Raw genomic sequence first — 17,161 nt, 5'->3', positions numbered from 1 at the left:
TTTTGTTTTTTTTTTTCTCTCGGAGCCGCGCCGCTACCTCGGCGAGGAGCGGCGGCAGGCAGGGCGGCCCCGGTGCTCGCTCGTGGCGGCGGCGCCCGGGAGAGGGGTCGGCCCGCGCCGCCCCGCCGCCCACCCGCCGCCGCCTCCGGGCTGCCCGGGCAGCCGCCGCAGCCCTGCGCGGGGCTTTGTCTTTCCCCCAGCCGCTGGCCTGAGCCGTGGCAGCCGGCTGGGGCTGCCGGCCCCCGCGGGCCGCAGAGAGGCTGCCTCGGGGCCTGCGGTAACGCTGTCGCGGGGGGGGGGTGGGGGGGGGTGGTGTGGTGTGTGTGTGTGGCTCAGGAGCCTCTTCCCGCCCCTGCGAGCGGGCCAGAGCAAGAAAAGGCAGCCGGCAGCGGAATCCCCAGCCGTCGCCCCCGACTGCTGCTTTCTCCGCAAGCCTTTTAACTGCCGGGGAGGGCTGGGAGGCAGCGGCAGCTCAGGTGTCTGGCTGATCTTGTGTCGTGACAGTCAGCTCCGGGGCCGGAGCAGCCGAGGGGAAGAGGCCTTTTGGTTTGCTTCCCCGCGAAACGGGGGTCTTTTGTTTTCCCTTTGTCCCTAGGTTCGTCCGGAAGCGTCCGTCGACAAGTCAAGGGGAGCGGAACCGAAGGTCGCTCGAGATGTTACTTCGCCACGCGTGCCTCGTGCTTGCGAGTCGGACTGCTGACTACGGAGGGATCCCTTTTGTAGCCGCCGAGGGCCCGCGAGGCTCCGTGTGCCCGCCGCTGCCGAGTGCTGCGCTGCGGCTCGGGCAACGGCCGGGGAGGAATCGTCGGTCCCTCGTGGTAACGCAGCCGGGCCTGCTAGGCGCTTAAAGCAGCGCGTCCGGCCGGGCAGTATTGTTTTCCGAGGCTGTAAAGGAGCCCGAGGTATAAACCCGCTTTACGTTTCCGTACGGCGGTGCGCTTTGTCGGAGAGCTCGGCCGTACTGACGGAGCTGGCACAGGGTTCCCGCGGGACTCCGGCTTTGCCCGTCTCGTGGAAAGGCTCCAGAGCCTGCTTGGGAAGGCGCTTGACAAGGCACGGCTTTGCCGTGATTTTTACGCCGGAATTCCGACGGTAACGCCAATGCCACGTGTTAGCCTTTCTCCAGCAGCTCCTCAAAGCAGAGTGAGCCTTAAGAATCGGATTGCCTTTTAACGAAATTCGAAACAAAGCGGCGGGGTGAAGCGGCTGGAAGCGTCCTGCCAGTCTGCCGTGGGTATCGCTGCCGTGCGTGTTACCTGCCTGTCTGCCGATCGCTCCTGCCTCTTGTTGTGCCCCGGTAATTCCTCTGGGGAAGGCGTTGGGCTCTGACCGCAGCGCACCCCGACTGCCTCCTGACCCCGGCGAGACGTGATCGGTGTTTGCCTTCCTCCCCTTTCACAGGGCCTCGGCTGTTGCGTGCAGAGAAGCTGTCAGCCTTGTGAGAGAGCACGCCGCCGGCAAGCGCATCGTGGTGCTTCGGTACCGAGCTGAGGCCGCAGGCGTCCGTCTTTTGTTTGCGAAAAGGGATCGCGAGGAAAGGTGCTGGCCTCGGAGGGGGAGAGGTGGCGGGGGAACAGGTAGGAGGCAGCTCTTTCAACCGGTTTTAGGCTTAACTCCTGGGTGCCTGAGCACGGTTCTGGGCTTCGGGGGGTTGGCTTTCGGCTTTTCGCCTTCAGCGCGTCCTCCGTCACCGCTGTCGGCGCGCGCTGAGCTGCGGCTCAGGGGACTGCGGCGATACAGGCCGTGTGCGTGCCAGCCGTCCTCGAGGCTAGAGCTGTATTCTGCTTGTTACCCTGATGAAAGCGTTTCTTTTTTTCTAGGGGGCGTTCCCACAAGGCAGTGGTGTGGAGCCGAAGGGGACTGCGACGGAACGGTGACGGAGCCGTTTGGACCGAGTCTTGAAGATAGATCGCTCGGGTTTTTGTCCGAGGAAACTGCGTCTCGAGACGGTCCTATCGCTCGCTGGCAACGTGGTAGGAAACTGCTTTGTTGATCTTGACGGCGCAGTGTGTTGGGAGTATTAAGATTCCTCGAGAGATCAGAAGCGAGTAGGTTGTTTCTCTAAGGGAAAGGGGAATAGGCCTGTATCGTTAAAGGAAAGACTCAGAGTGGGTTTTGTTTCTCTCAAGTACAAAGCGCCCCATCTCAAGGGATTGCAAAGTCTGAAACGATGGTTCAAAAGCAGACTTGTGCTGTTTGCAAAGCGTCTGTTGCACTGCTCAAAGACAAAAGACGCTCACCCGAGAAAGTTTTTGGAAACCGATGTCCGATAGGCACGGGGAAAGAGCTGCAGAGGTTTACGTATCGTCTGTCGAATTCTGTTCTCTTTCGTGCCCTTCCATTTTACAATAAAAGCTTTCGTGACCCCTTTTCCCGTTCAGGCACTGTTGCTAGTGTTTTTATAAGGGGGGAAAAAAAAGCGTATGCCTGGTCTCTCGAGTGATTATTATTTTTTATTTTTTTTTTCTTTTTCGCTAGACTAGTCGAATCGAGAATGTTCGCTGTAAGAACTTCATCCACCGGGATGGGAAGCCAGGCAACTTCCGAACGGGCCGTGGGCAGAGTTCCCTTCTTGATGCCATGCCTCTAATAAACTGTGCAGTCTCGTTAGCTAGACGGGCTGCAGTACCCAATTTTTTTCGCCAGGTGGCAGCACCGCCTCGCAGGCGGAGTAAGGGCAGCGCATGCGCAGACGCGGCTTGACGCCGAAGGGGCGGGGCTTCCGGCCCCGTGCGTCTGGGCCGATGACGCAATCCCGCTTTGGCGCATGCGCAGAAGGGCTTTCTGGCCAAGGAAGGTCGGCGCATGCGCAGAAGCGGCTTTGACCCTTAGGGGCGGGGCGTCTGGGCCGATGACGCAATCCCGCTTTGGCGCATGCGCAGAAGGGCTTTCTGGCCAAGGAAGGTCGGCGCATGCGCAGAAGCGGCTTTGACCCTTAGGGGCGGGGCGTCTGGGCCGATGACGCAATCCGGGTTTGGCGCATGCGCAGAAGCCTTTCTGGCCGACCGAGGGCGGCGCATGCGCAGAAGCGGCTTTGACCCCCTAGGGGCGGGGCTTCCGGCCTCGTGCGTAGGGGCAGATGGCGCATCCGGCCCGGGAAAGGTGGGTTCACTCCCGGCCCGCGCGGCGCGCTGGAGCGGCCGTGGAGGTGCGGAGCCTTCGCCGGGAGCCCGGAAGACTTTCGGGCCGGGACGTGCGGCGGCGCGCTCGGGCTGAAGGGCGGCCGGGGGCCGGCGGGCAGCGGCCCGGTCGGGGGGGATGTGGCGGCCCGGCGCTCGGCCGCGGCAGGGAGCGCCTGGTGCCGGCGGCGGGCGGGCTGAGGCAGGCGGGCGGCCCGGCCCGGGACCGGCGGGGCTGCCGCCGGTTCTCGTCTCCCCGGCAGGGACGGTGGTCAGCGGGCTCCTCACGGGGCTGCCCTTTTTTGGGTGGGTGGTTTTTTGTTTGGGTTTTTTTTTTGGTCTCTCGGAGCCGCGCCGCTACCTCGGCGAGGAGCGGCGGCAGGACGGCCCCGGTGCTCGCTTGGTACTATAAAAACTTTCGTGACCTCTTTTCTCGTTAAGACAATGTTGCTAGTGTTTTTATAAGGAAGAAAAGTGTATGCCTAGTCTCTCGAGTGATTTTTTTTTTCTTTTTATCTAGACTAGTTGAATTGAATATGTTCGCTCTAAGAACTTCATCCACCGAGATGTGAAGCCAGGCAACTTCCTAACGGGCCGTGGGCAGAGTTCCCTTATTGATTCCATTCCTATAATAAACTGTGCAGTCTGTTAGATAGACGGGCTGCAGTACCCAATTGTTTTCGCCAGGCGGCAGCACCGCCCCCCATGCAGACTAAGGGCAGCGCATGCGCAGACGCGGCTTGACGCCAAAGGGACAGTTCTTGGAAGGAGCAGAGACTTTGGGGTGAACAGCTCTGGAACATCTATAAAAGAACTGTGACAACCAGCACCGGGTGGAATGCCCCACCTGACGTGAAGTCGATCTGGGCTGACAGGACCCCCAGCTCCGTGCGGTGGTAGCTATTGCACCTTTCTTTATTTTTCCTCTCTTTCTCTCCATTTCCTGCCTCTATGCGAGTACCATTAAACTTATTTACGGCATTTGACCTCGTTTGTGTCTTAATCTCACTCTGGGAATCACAAAGAATCTCCCCAGACCTGACCATCTCGGGCCTGGACCTAACCCTAACCCCTAACCCTAAACCCTAACCTTAACCCTACACCCTAAAACCCTGCAACTTAAACCCTAACCGGCTAACCCTAACCGCCTAACCCTAACCCTAACCGGCTAACCCTAACCGCCTAACCCTAACCCTAAGAGGCTAACCCTGACCCTAAGCGTCGAACCCTAAGAGCCCTAACCCCAAACCCTAGCCCCGAACCCTAACCCTAAGAGGCTAACCCCTAACCTAAACCTAACCCTAACCAAGAGCCCTAACCCTAAGGGGCGTCTAACCCTAACAGCCCTAACCCTAAGAGGCGTCTAACCCGAACCCCAGCCCCCTCCCCCCACCACACATGTGCTCGCCCCGATCTGCCAACCCCCCTCCCCTCACCACACAGGCGCTCACCCCTACCTACCAACCCCTCTCCCCCACCACACACGCACTCGCCCTTACCTACCATTCCCCCTCCCCGCACACACGCGCTCTCCCCTACCTACCAACCCCCCTTCCCCCAACCACAAACGCTCGCCCCTACCTCCCCCCTTCCCCCAACAGACACGCTCAATCCTACCTAGAAAACACCTCCCCCCACCACACACTCGCTCGCCCCTACCAACTCCCTCCCTCACCACAGACGCGCTCACTACAACCTATAACCCCCCTCCCCACACCACACACGCGCTCGGCCCTACCTACCAACCCCCCTCCCACAACCACACACAAGCTCACTACAAACTATAACCCCCCACCATAACACACACACACGCTCGCCTCTAACAACCAACCCCCCTCCCCCCACCACACACGCGCTCACCTTTGCCTACCAAATCCCCTCCCCCCACCACACAGATGCTCACGCCTACCTACAAACCCCCCTCCCCCCACCAAACACTCGCTCACCCCTACCTACCGACCCCCCTCCCACCACACATGCGCTCGCCCCCACCAACAGCCAAAATCCTCAACTAGAGGAATGTACTGAACCACATCCATCTGTGGCTCCGGAAGGAATCCCACCATCTCCAGATGTGAGGCTTTGCCTTTGGAGTAAACACACTGCTTTACAGTATTTGTAGAAACTGGCTGGATTAGACAGTGCCATGCTAGGACATACGCCACACTCATCTGTGCCCAGCCCTTGGGGACAGCACACCTAAGGACACTGAACACTCCTAACAGGTTGCAAGCCGTCCTCACTTTGTAGGTGGACTGTGACTTTCTAACTCAATTAGATACCTATGGACACAAATGGAGACAAGGGAGAAAGGTGAGGAGGTATCTTTCTGAGAGGTGGCCACAGTAACACAGCCAGTCTGTCCAGAGCAATGCTTCTGCATATTAAAAGGGACTCACTGAGCAAGTAGCCCCCAAAGGAAATGTCTCTTCAGTCTGCCCGAGAGCTCCTCACTGTCTTTGAGGAAAGATACTAACACAAACTGTTTGAGACCGGGTACAGGCAGAGGTCCAGGGTAGCAGGTTGTGTGACAGCCCACTTCTAGTCATAAGCATCATCATCATCATCAAAGTAGGAGTCGCAATCAAGGTTATCTGACTCATCATCAAACAGAAAGTTGTCTTCATCAAGGTCATCATCATCATCGTCTTCCTGCCACTGTGGTTCATACTCCTCATCCTCAACCTCTTTGCCACCTTCATCTTTGTTGGGGGAGTCACACAAGATGGTACGTTTTGGCCTATTGAGGAGGAGAGCATCAGAGCAGAGCCCTGGCTGTGAGCAGTAACCACAACCCAGGCCCACACCACCCTCATCCTCCCTATTACCATCACTTCAACATCCCCGTCCACAGCCATGCCTCAGGGACACAGCAGTCACGCAGGTGCACCTAGCAAAAGGCGATTAAATGGCCTTATCCATGCATGCAGTACAGGGCTGTGTCAGTGAGCCACCTGTGACCTGCCTAACAAGCTGCAGCCTGCCACCAGGTCTGGCATCTCAGACTCATTCCAAGGAGACCAGAAACTGTGCTCTGAAACAGAGTGTCTTGACTCAATTGTCATTCTTTTGTGCAACACTCAGCACCCTGTTCAGCTCCTGTCAGAGGGAACTGGTCACACTCGGAGACAGAAGATGCTGGTTGTGTTTCTTCATTTAAACAGCATGTCATTCAGGAATGGACTTGGTTTCGAATTCATCACCTTTCAATCATACTTAACACCTGCCAGCTCAGTAGTCTAGGACAGGGAAACAACAAACCATCTATTTCACCTCTCAACACTATTTTTCAGCCGTGTCAACTGTTCTCCATTCCCTTCTTAAAATAAATGTCAGGCCTCTCCATCTCCCTCCATGTATGTTCTTATTTTTGCTTCTCATTTTAGACACCTCCTAGATCTCTGAAACACCTCTGAAGAAAGAGTGTGACTCTGCAGAAAGCCAAGAGAATCCAGGGAAAGCAAGTTCCCTAACTGAGTCTGCCAGTTTTCTTGACTATAGCTGCATACAAGCCGAGGTTTTGCTGGTCTCCCTACACTACTGTCACATCTTTACCTCAAACCACACACATGATGCAAGTAATCAGTGTTACTAACTCTTCTGTATGTTAGCAAGCACAGGACAAAAATCTGGTCACTTGCTTTTTGTCTGCACTCACCCAGCTTTCCTTGATACCCTGCTACAAAAACTCACCCTATACAGGCAGGGACTGAAGCAGGCACATTTGAGAATTTCACCTTTCTCTGACCAGGATCTGCCGAAGTCTGGAGTCCAACATGGAAATCCTGCTAGCATGAAAGAACAGCCAGAAGAGAGAGACAATATACGTTTTGGGGGATATTTTGTGCTGCAAACCCCTTCCCTACATACACACAGCACTGACAGTCTATCCCCTCAGCTGATTAAGCCCCTTTCTAGGTTTGCCCAAGATCAAACTACAACAGAGCAAGACAAGCCACTAATGGGCATGTGGACTTCACCTGTGTGGAGTGCCAGAGAATTGCAAAGAGACGCTCCTTGATCTGGTGTACCAACTTCAAACCAGCATTGAAATGCTCTGCTTTCAGGAGCTGAAGAGAAGAGGCCAGGTCCTGGTACTGCAGCAGGGTTTCCTCTGCAATTCAAGGCCAACAAAGTCACGCTGCTTCCCATACTCTTAAGCAGAGACCGAGTTCCTTGGCTCTGATTATGAAGCCAGTCACAACTGCTTAGGTCTCCTGTGCACATACATTCCTCTTTCAGAAGGGAACATGTTACTTCTTACTGCATCAATCTCCACCAGCAGTGGACTTCCCAGAAATTACATCAAGAAAGCAAAAATGGGCTGGGAGAAGTGAGAGAGCCCAGCTGGGCACTGGTGTGTAAGCTATTGCTCCACTGCATAGCTGCCACCTTTTGAACCAGACAGCTGGGAATGCTAGACTATGCTTTGAGGAGGCTGCAGAACTTACCCAGAAGGATCTGCAGAGCATTAGTGTGCAGCTCTAGGTTCTCAGTCTGCTGTTCCACAATATCCATGCTCTCAGTGTCCTGGTTATAGTAGCTGTACACACAGGAGTAGGCCAGCACCTGGAGCAGTACAGATCATGCTGTAAGCATCCTTTTTCAGCTTCAGAGTGGGCAAGAAGAGAGTAGAAAATCCTTCCAGCCTTCATTACATATCAGTGGCTGAGAGAAGCCTGGCAGCACTTCTGGTCTGTGGTGATAGCCCAGTGAACAATTATGCAAAGTGACAGCAGTGCCAGTACCTAGAGCTACTTGTAGAATTGGAAATGAATTGTGTGATTATTTTGTACTGAAGTCTGAAATAACTAATCGTTCCCACCTGCAAGCCATCACAAGAACAGACTGTAAATTCATAACAAGTGTGACTGACCAGCAGGCAGAGTCAAAACAACAAATGCACAGAATCTATACTTTGCTGGGCAGCCCAAGTTGAACTCAAGTGGCAATGAACGGAGAGAATCAAAGAGAAGCAGGCACAGTGCTATAGAGCATCAAGAGCCCAGGACAAGGGCATTTCAACAAGTGACAAACTCCTATTAAGGATGAATGGCTCCTAAAGCCATCCAGGCACCCAGCAGGAAACAAGATCACTGTTTCCATTTAAAGAAATGGGCCACAAAAGCCAGAAGCAGCAAGCAACAGTGATAGGTATCCTGACAAACAGAGGGGCTACCATACTGAAAAGACAAAATGGGTCAGACACCCTTGTTCCACACGCCTCTCTCAAAGTCTGCCTACACAAACAAGGTATATATTGCAAAAGCAGTTCTACAAAGGCAATCCCCACCTCCTTCCTGTGTTTCAGGGGACAGAAGACACCACAGACCTAGGCTGTCACAGGCTTACTGCACATGCAGTGGCTGCACTGCAAATCCTTCATAATGTGGTTATCAGGGCATGCAGTAAGTAACTCAGTGGTCCCCAAACACTTACAGCTCATGAAATGAAGTTAAGAAAGAAAAATTGTAACATCAGCATCTAGAGGGATCTCCTAACTGTAAGACAGCATGATGCTTTTAAAAGGTAAGTACCACCACTGGGGCATTTCAAATTGGAATGGACCAAACCCAGTATATGAAAATTCCAAATACAGATCCTTATGCTGATTCTATGGTGTCAACTTGAGCTAGGCTCCAAACCCTATGACATGATTGTGAGGAACACTGCAGACAGAGCCCAACTCAGAGCGAGAGCAGGAAAAGGCATACATGAGCTTTTCCCCTGTCCTTATGCTCTTCCTCCCCTCAAGTTTTTTCTGTCTTCCCTTGTTTGGAGTAGAGCAAGGTAGGCAGCTCCTCACTTTAAGAAAGGCATAAAACATACCAATAGAATTAGGCCCAAACCTCAGCAAGCCTATATTATCCAGTCCTACCTTCCGTGCCTGTTCTAGCACTTTGCAGGCATCAAGCACAAAGGTCAAAGTCTTAATTTTTGGCATCTCACTGATGGAAGAAATGCTGTTCCTCAGACTCATAGCAAATTCCTGCAATAACCAAAGGAGGGGAAAAAAGGAAGTCAATGTTAAGCTCCACAAGATCAAAAAAATAGCACTTCTCACACCGGTAATTGCTAAGCATCCTGAAGTGCCACCCCAGAACATGCAGGTAGCAGGAGAGCATTTACTGCACCCTACTAGGACATCTCTACTGTGCCACCACTTCAGCCTTTTACAATATCTCAGCTATAGACAGAGTTCTGCCTTCAGTCCTTCAGTTGCCATTGCTTCCAAGTGCTACATCAGTTTGAGCGTGTGAACAACACAAGTTAGGTGTCCAGTTTCCACAACAGACTTGGTAGAAGAAAGCAGGCCAAGAACTACCCCTTACATCAGAACAGGGGTGAAATGACCAGGTCTCCCCACCTGGATCCAAAGCCTGCTTCTCAGCTTCAGGTAAAATATATTGAGACACAACAGAAATTGTCCTGCTTGCCAGGGCTAAAGCAACAGTCAGCATCTACAAAGGAAGGAGGAGGCCTTACCCTTGCATGATGATGGAAGGTGCATCTCTCATTGTAATCCTGAAAACGCTTCTCCTGCCAAGCTGCTTTACTCACCTGAAAGGAATGACATAAGTAACCTGTAACAATTTCTCTCAAGTACCTGGGCTGCCTGGAAATGGCTATCTACACATAGAGATTTTGACACTACTGTCAAAATCACTGGCAAGTGCACAAAGTCCAGAGCAAAGCGCTCAAGTAGAGATCCTTGTCATCTCTCTGAGGGGCCAAGTGCATCTTAACACAAGCATGAACCACTGGGATACAGCAAAACACTCACCACTCACCATAGCAGAGCAGTTGTAATAATCCTTATGAGTTGGCCTCCAGGGCTTGAGGCAACGCCAACAGAAGCCATGATTACACTTTGCACAGGTCATACTGCATGGTGGGAGAAGAACAATGGAAATCACTCAGTCCTAACAGCCACTGGCAGACAGTTCCTCCCAGTGGACCCCTACATCACAGGGCTAGAGTGTGCAACCCAGTCACTCCCATTCACTCAGTACTATGCATTTCCTTGCACATATTTTTAAAAGCCTTGGCTGAAAGCAGAGGATGCCTAAAATGAGTCATCATGTCCCAAAAACGAGCTGGGTAAACTGGCAGCACAATCTCAGAGTACCAACTTACCAAGTAACTGAAGGGTGAACTAAGCATTCCACAGTTTGAAGCAAGATCCACATGAGCACCTCACCTCTTCCCTCAGTAATGCAGCACTCCACAGTGCAGAAAGGCACTGCACAGCCCTAAGGCCACGCACAACATGTGGGGACAAATCACAGCTGGGCACTAAGGCCTGTGCCAGTGCAAGAAAGAAACAAATGGCAACACCTAAGCCCTGGCTTCAAAGCTGGAGGTAACTCCCCTATCATGTAAAAAGCTGCCAGAGACCCAAGCCAGTTCAAAAGAGACAGTTAAAAGAAAATTACCTAAAGTTACAGGAATAGGTGAGCATGAAAATAAAAATGGTGCTGAGCTATCCACTTCTCTAACCTGTACCTCTGTACATCTATAGTGGATTCTGAGAGCAGACAAATGTGTAGTATGAAAAGGTACTACAAAGTGAGGTTTTGTTCTACTACAGAGCTATCAATGGATTTAACTGTGAATGCTGCTGAACATTTTGCTTTTCCTAGGAGTTAAAACAAACAGTCATTCTTTTAAAACCATAAAACAGACATGCCGTAACTTACTCCACAGCCAAAAAAGCAGCACAATGAACCTAACTGTATGTCTTTGCCCTCTCCTGTCTTCAGCAGCAAACAAAAACGGATACTCACTGCAGGCACCCCTCATTTTTCTCTATCTGAGCCTGGCAGCTTGGGCAGTGCTTTGAAATGAGCTTAGCCAGATGTTTGCTTTGGGCTTCACTTGTCATTCCCTCATAGTACCCATCATCATCCACCCACTGAGACATGTGGCTGCAGCTGGCAGGATAATGGGCCTGAAAGAGAGCCAGTCAATCACACAAAAGCATAATGGTGTGTGCCCAACCCAAGACAGTATTGCCCGCGATTCCGTTCAGCTTCACCTCTGGGAAGTTGCAGTTGAAGCAGGATATCCAGGAGCATTTGGAACAGGCTGCCCCATAGCCAAGTCCATCCTTAAGGAGGATCTGATCACAGCCCTGAGGATTGGTGCACCATGTCAGGTTGGAGCAACACTCAACATAGCCTCTAAGGAGGGCTTTTTCATACTGTAATAAGAAGACAGGAAGGAGATACAAGGCAGAGTAGCTGCATGGTTAGACATTACAGTTGGGGTCTGGTGCCTATGGGCTTCATATCTGAATGAACAACTGCTCACAACAAAACAGCACTAAGTTTACTCTTTCATTCACTTTGTGTAAATTCTCCACCACTTGTGTCATATCTGAAAGCTGTTTGATAGGATTACAGAATAGCTGAGATTGTCTGCAGAAGTGCCTTCCAAAAACTAGTACAAACCTTCCAGCTCAAAGCAGGGCTGCTCAGGACCATGTCCAGCTGGGTTTTGAGCATACCCAAGGAGAGAGAATACAAGCCCCTCTTGTTCCAACATCCCATTACCCTACTATTTAAAAAAAAAAAAAAAAGTTTTCTTGTATTTAAATGGAATTCCTTGCATTTAAATTAATACCCATTGCCTCTTATAACTTTCACTGGATATCACCAAGAATCCAGCTTCTTAATCCCATTTGTGAATTTACACGTCAATAAGGATCCATCCCTGAGCCTTCTCTTCTCCCGGCTAAACAAACCCAGCTATTTCAGCTCCTCCTAGAGGTGCTCTAAAACTTAAATCATCTTTGTGGCCTTTTGCTGGATCCTCCCCAGTATGTCCATGTCTTTTTTGTCCTGGTGAGCCCAGAAATGGACACAGTACTCCAGATGCAGTCTCACAGCACTGCGTAGAAGGGAAGGATCACCTTCCTCAACCTGCTGTCAGTGCTCTTCCTAATTCAACTTAAGATGCTAGTCGACCTTCTTGGCCACAAGGGCACACAACTGGCTTATGTCCAACTTGTCCACCAGCATCCCATTTTTTTTCTGCAGGGCTGCTTTCCAGACGGTTCCCCTGGCACATACTGTTGTATTGGGTAACTCCACCACAGGAGCAGGACCTGGCATTTCCCCTTTGTTGAACTTAATGATATTCTTGTTTGCTAAGTTCTCTAGCCTTTTGAGGTCCCTCTGAATGGCAGCACAACCATGTGGAGCATCAACCAGTCCTCCCAGCTGTTTAGCATCTACAAAATTGCAAAGGGTGCACTTGGTCCCATCATCCAGGTCATCAATTAAGATCTTAAACAATGTTAAACTTAGTATCAGCCTCTGGGTTACACCACTAGTGACTGGCCTCCAGCTGAGCTTTCTGTCATTGGTCATATCCCTTTTTGCTCAGCAGGCCATCTCACCGTCCACTCATCCAGCTTGTACTTCATCAGTTTTTTTTTCCTATGAGGATGTTATGGATGATGGTGTAGAAATCCCTACTAAAGCTGAGATAAACAACATCTCCCCTCACCCACCCAGCCAATCATCTCACCATAGAAAGCTATCAAGTGCCCTTTATAACTTTTTTCTGATTTTAAGTTCCTCTGCAGACTTTTGCTTAGTTACATGATGTGCAAAGGGAAAGGATGCTCGCTTTGCCCACAGCCTCTAGACATTACTGCAGAGGACAAGGCAAACTGATTGTCAGTAAGGGACTGTTCAGGTAGGGATCCAGGATGCAACCATACTGCACCTAATAGCTTAGTTTTCTATGCTCAGTTACTATAGCATAAAGACTGTATGAACATACACAAAGCTAGAGGAAGTTCAGAAGAAATCCTGTAGTCTTCACAGCCCTCCTGCAGATATTTCTGCATATCTGGAGAGCTGCTCTAAAGCCATCAGGCACAGAAAATACAATACAGGTCACAACAAGCACTAGAGGGAAAAGGTACAAGCCCTGAAGGGCTCAGATGGGACCTCATTCACTTCTCCCTCTCGTTCATTCTATCTGTCAGGCAACCTAAAGCAGAGAGCATGCACTGACAGACTACAAGGATGTCAGCCTGTGTTACGGCAAAATGCCCAGTGGAGGCGAAGTCTCAACAAACCCACTTCATTCTTCTCAAGAGTCAACAACTGTCTGTTGTCATCCTGTTGATAGGTGATGTGATCATTTCTGCCCAGGCACCAGCACCCAGAAAGATAAATGGGTACTTCAGTCAGCAAACAGCACCAAAACACATTCTTCACAGAGGCTGAATTTCACAAGGTCTGATGTCTGGAGTTTTACTCTATCCTGTTTTCTTGGTGAGAAGACAGAGATGCAACTGCTGAAGTGGATCCAGGATTTCCACTGGAACCATAAGAGAAAGAGCTGCTCTCAGGAAGCCTAAAAGGAGAGACGGCAAGTGTCCAGAAAAGGTCTGGGAAGAAAACTAGCCAGGTACAATCAAGAAGTTGCCAAGTACCACATGGCGCTGGCCAACAGACCTCAGAGGAACTTTTGCACATGCTGGAGTTAATCCAGATATGGAGACTATGGCATGATTCCCAGCAAAGAATCCCTGGGGGCAGAATGAAAGACCACCTCTGAACAACAGACTCTCAAAAAACTTGAGGGAAAAAAGGCTGAGAGAAAATCTCAGAGACATGACAGGATTTATGTTTTGTAGAAATATAAGCATGGGAAGTTTAAACTCACATATTTTTGTATTGGCAAGAGCGTAACCAGCAGGCAAAGGAAGGGATTTCTCACAGATATTTGGCACTGGTGACACAACTGGATACTGGGAACAGCTTGGGCTCCCAGGCACAAGACATTAACAAATTAGAGAAAATGTCATCCATAGGCCACCAAGACAGTCACGGGCTGGAGCACAGAACATATGAGGGTGGGCTGAGAGAGCTGGGTTTGTTCAGCGTGGGGAGAAGTCAGCAGACGGGGATCTTACCACTGCCTAGAGCTACCTAAAGGTAAGATGCAGAGAAGACTGTACCTAGAGCACTATGTTTTAACCTCAGCATTAGATCTTCACACAATAATCTGGCTATTTTGAGCACAGGGTTTGACCAGAGATCTCCACAGATTATTGCAATGTAAATTATTCTGACTGTATGTATGATGACTCTGCACGACACTCCAGCCGTACCACTTACTGAGCAAAACCAGAAACATAATGCTTCAGTGAGAGCATCAGAGCAACTTGTTAAAACTGGCTGCAATTTAGGTTGACCTGGAGTAATCTTTTTACAAAATAGCCATAGCAACATGATATTAAACCTTGCTCTCAAACAGGTGTGACCACAGGATTTACAAAGCCAATAAGAACTAACTACCCAGATACATGCACTAATTCTCCAAGCACTTCTTTCTCACAAAACAAGATACAAAAGATACACTGAAGGAAATGCTTTTCTGTAGCCTTGGCCATTTTGGTTGCCAGTTTGCAAGCTTAAAGAAAAACTGTAAGACAGAGCAGTCTTTCTGACTACTGTTCATTTCTCCTTATGATTGTTCACGCAGGGTCATGACAGTAACAAGCTGGTAGAGAAGGAGAGTATTTTTGGAAAAGGAATTGCTGGTGGACACCAACCAAATGACAGAGCAGTGTAAAACAGATGACACACACATGTTTTGTCCAACAATTAACAAAAAGAGACTGTCATGCGACAGCCACAGCTTTACCATTAGGTGGGAAGGGCATTCAGCTCTATTAACTACAAAATGAAAGAACAGGGAAAACAAGTAGCTTCTGCCTCAGAACAAGCAGCTCCTGCTGCCCCCTGCTGACTGAGGACTGAGGTGAGCAGAGCTCAGGAGCCTGGTTTAGAGACATCTGTAAATACACATAGACTTCAGTATGTGTGAAGATTTAAGTCTGATGTGGCAACTTTTGTCATCTTCACAAAAACCTGAGGTGCTCAAAGCCAGAAACTAATGGAAGAGAAAGGACACTGTGGTCATGGATGCACTGACAAAATGAAATTGCTCAAATGTTTTCTCTTCATTTGTCCTAGATTTTACAAATGCTTCCAGTACACCAGCAGAGGACACATCATGAGCTGCTACCAGAGCTCTCACCTGGTCCTCAACTAATGATGCACCTGAAATGTTGTCTGCTGGAGAGATGTTTGGAGGAAATACCACTGTGCTCTTTTGCTGATGTTATACTTTCTGGAGTAGCTGGTATTGACCGTGATCAGAGACAACAGGTACCACTGGGCAGAAATCTGGTCTGCCTCAATTATCACACTGCCAGCCTTAGTATTGGGAAGGGGAAAAGCAGCAGCAAGGTTAGCTGCTAGTGCTGACCAAAATGAAAAAGAGCTTGGACACCCAGTAATCACCTCTCCTATTTCACCTTGGCTATTATCTCCTCCGAGGAAACGATGGAACAAATGAAGGCTGTAGTTGGCTGTGCACGGCACTCAGATATGGGACAGGTACAGTTGACAACCATGTTCTGTTCAATACGAGTCGTGAGATACTCACTCCAACAGGGCTGTGAAGGCAGAAAAGGAGAGATCAGAGCTAAACAGGAACTGCATCACCTGGGTTATGTGACCCTGGAAGCCCACCCCACCCAGAGGGTACACAAAATCACCACAAACCATTGATAAGCACTCAAAAACACAAAAGTGGGAACAGACTAATCAGGAGATAAAGTATCACAACAAACAAGGGAGCTGAGAAAAGAGAATGAATGAGCTCTGTGGAAATCACCCAGTAACAGCTTCAGACAGAGAACAGCTGCTCCAACTAGGCAGCAGCAATTCTCTACCAAGTTACATGAGCCAAAGACCCCAGGACCTTCACCTTGCAGCAGTAGTGCATGCAGCAGAGGGTTGGTGGCTTCTCAGTGAGACACAGCTGGTTCACACAGACTGGGCAGTGGGTTCCTGGGCGTGGTGGGGGCTGGGCATCCTGCACTTGCAGCCCTGAGGAGATGAGCAGTGTCTCACGGTTCTCCACATAGCACTGTATCAGGAAATCCACATTCCACCTGCAGTACATGAGGAGGTGCCGAGCAACATCATCTGAGATGCTCAGAGTATCCTGGACCTGCTGTACTGTCTGGTTCATGAGCAGCTTTGCCTCCTCTGGACTAAGTGTGTGCCCCATTGGCACCTGCAGCATTGCCATGAGAAAATCCTCCGACCTGCCTATGCCAGGATTCAACCTGACATGGAGAAATGAGTCATGTCAATACAGGGTGGAGACGCCTACCCCTCCACATCTGGTGACATGCATCCCTACCAATACAGGCAGTCTATGTTGTCCTCATTCAGAGATGCCTCTGGTGGCCTGCTCTGGAAAACCATCTGTGCCTGGCCCCCAGGAGGTGTTGTGGGTTCCGCAGAGATGTATTCCAAAACATGAGGCCTCTCCTCCTGGCGCCGGAGATAGCCCTGGCTCAGCAGGTGCAGGATGCAGGACAGCACGTCCACGCTGTGGCAGCAGAAGCTCAGGAACTGCAGCCCTGGCCCCAGCTCACCCTTCTGACAGGCATCAATCACCTACGGCAGCAAGGGAGACGCATGTGGCAGTGCGGGCGCAGCACCCAGCCAGCCCCCCTCTCTGCCCCTCAAGCCCTCCATACCCTGAACACCAGGTTGTCAATGTGGAGCTGCTTCTCCACCTTGAGGATGCGGGTGATGAGGCAGCAGAGGACATTCCTCTTCCTTTCCAGGGCGCTGACCTCAGCCCTCTCCGCCCGCAGGTACCTCTGCTGGGGCAGCAGCCTCAGGTGGCGGCCAGACGAACGGGCCAGGGCTGCCTGGTTCAGCCGCAGCACATCTGGAGCTAGCACCCAACCCAGGGTCAGCCCAGCCCTGAGCTGGGACCTGAAGGAGCCCCAGGACACACGTGTGGCTGTTGGACCCAGCCCTGGGCCTCCCACCACTGCCTTCACAGGTGCCACTCCCATCCCCATCCCCCACACACAGCCCCAAGCAGCCGCCACACGCACAACCCCTGGCCCCGGTCCCCAGCCCCACAGACCCGAGGCAAAACCACCCACACTGACCCACGCGTGGCCCCACACACACCCCTGCCCA

General features: G+C 51.1%; 1 protein-coding gene and 1 long non-coding RNA gene across 15 annotated transcripts in view; one reads left to right on the top strand and one right to left on the bottom strand.

Moving 5' to 3' along the window:
• The window catches only part of LOC119156333, a 2,922-nt gene extending 262 nt beyond the window's left edge, over positions 1-2,660 (top strand). Inside the window, exons 2-5 of one of the 2 annotated variants that reach the window (XR_005107076.1) lie at positions 466-1,297; positions 1,402-1,577; positions 1,821-1,973; positions 2,479-2,660. This is a non-coding gene — a long non-coding RNA (uncharacterized LOC119156333). Of the gene's footprint in view, positions 1-324; positions 1,298-1,401; positions 1,578-1,820; positions 1,974-2,478 lie in introns of those variants that run through there. The other variant, XR_005107075.1, reaches the window with a different exon arrangement.
• Positions 2,661-5,427: 2,767 nt separating this feature from the next.
• The window catches only part of CUL9 (cullin 9), a 35,177-nt gene continuing 23,443 nt past the window's right edge, over positions 5,428-17,161 (bottom strand). For 4 of the 13 annotated variants that reach the window (XM_037405327.1, XM_037405331.1, XM_037405332.1 and 1 more), the window contains exons 30-42: positions 16,705-16,907; positions 16,362-16,621; positions 15,921-16,284; positions 15,466-15,606; positions 11,158-11,322; positions 10,907-11,070; positions 9,911-10,004; positions 9,606-9,680; positions 8,998-9,108; positions 7,571-7,688; positions 7,100-7,233; positions 6,813-6,907; positions 5,428-5,859 (exon numbers count right to left, since the gene is read on the bottom strand). In XM_037405327.1, the coding sequence (XP_037261224.1) occupies positions 5,661-5,859; positions 6,813-6,907; positions 7,100-7,233; positions 7,571-7,688; positions 8,998-9,108; positions 9,606-9,680; positions 9,911-10,004; positions 10,907-11,070; positions 11,158-11,322; positions 15,466-15,606; positions 15,921-16,284; positions 16,362-16,621; positions 16,705-16,907 (2,123 nt within the window). In that variant the 3' untranslated portion in view covers positions 5,428-5,660. The other 9 variants (XM_037405330.1, XM_037405337.1, XM_037405333.1 and 6 more) reach the window with 8 other exon arrangements.

The sequence above is a fragment of the Falco rusticolus genome, chromosome 12 (assembly GCF_015220075.1).
Source record: "Falco rusticolus isolate bFalRus1 chromosome 12, bFalRus1.pri, whole genome shotgun sequence".
Classification (NCBI taxonomy): Eukaryota; Metazoa; Chordata; class Aves; order Falconiformes; family Falconidae; genus Falco; species Falco rusticolus.
Note: the sequence above shows the minus strand (reverse complement) of the source record. Positions and strands in the feature narration are given on the sequence as shown.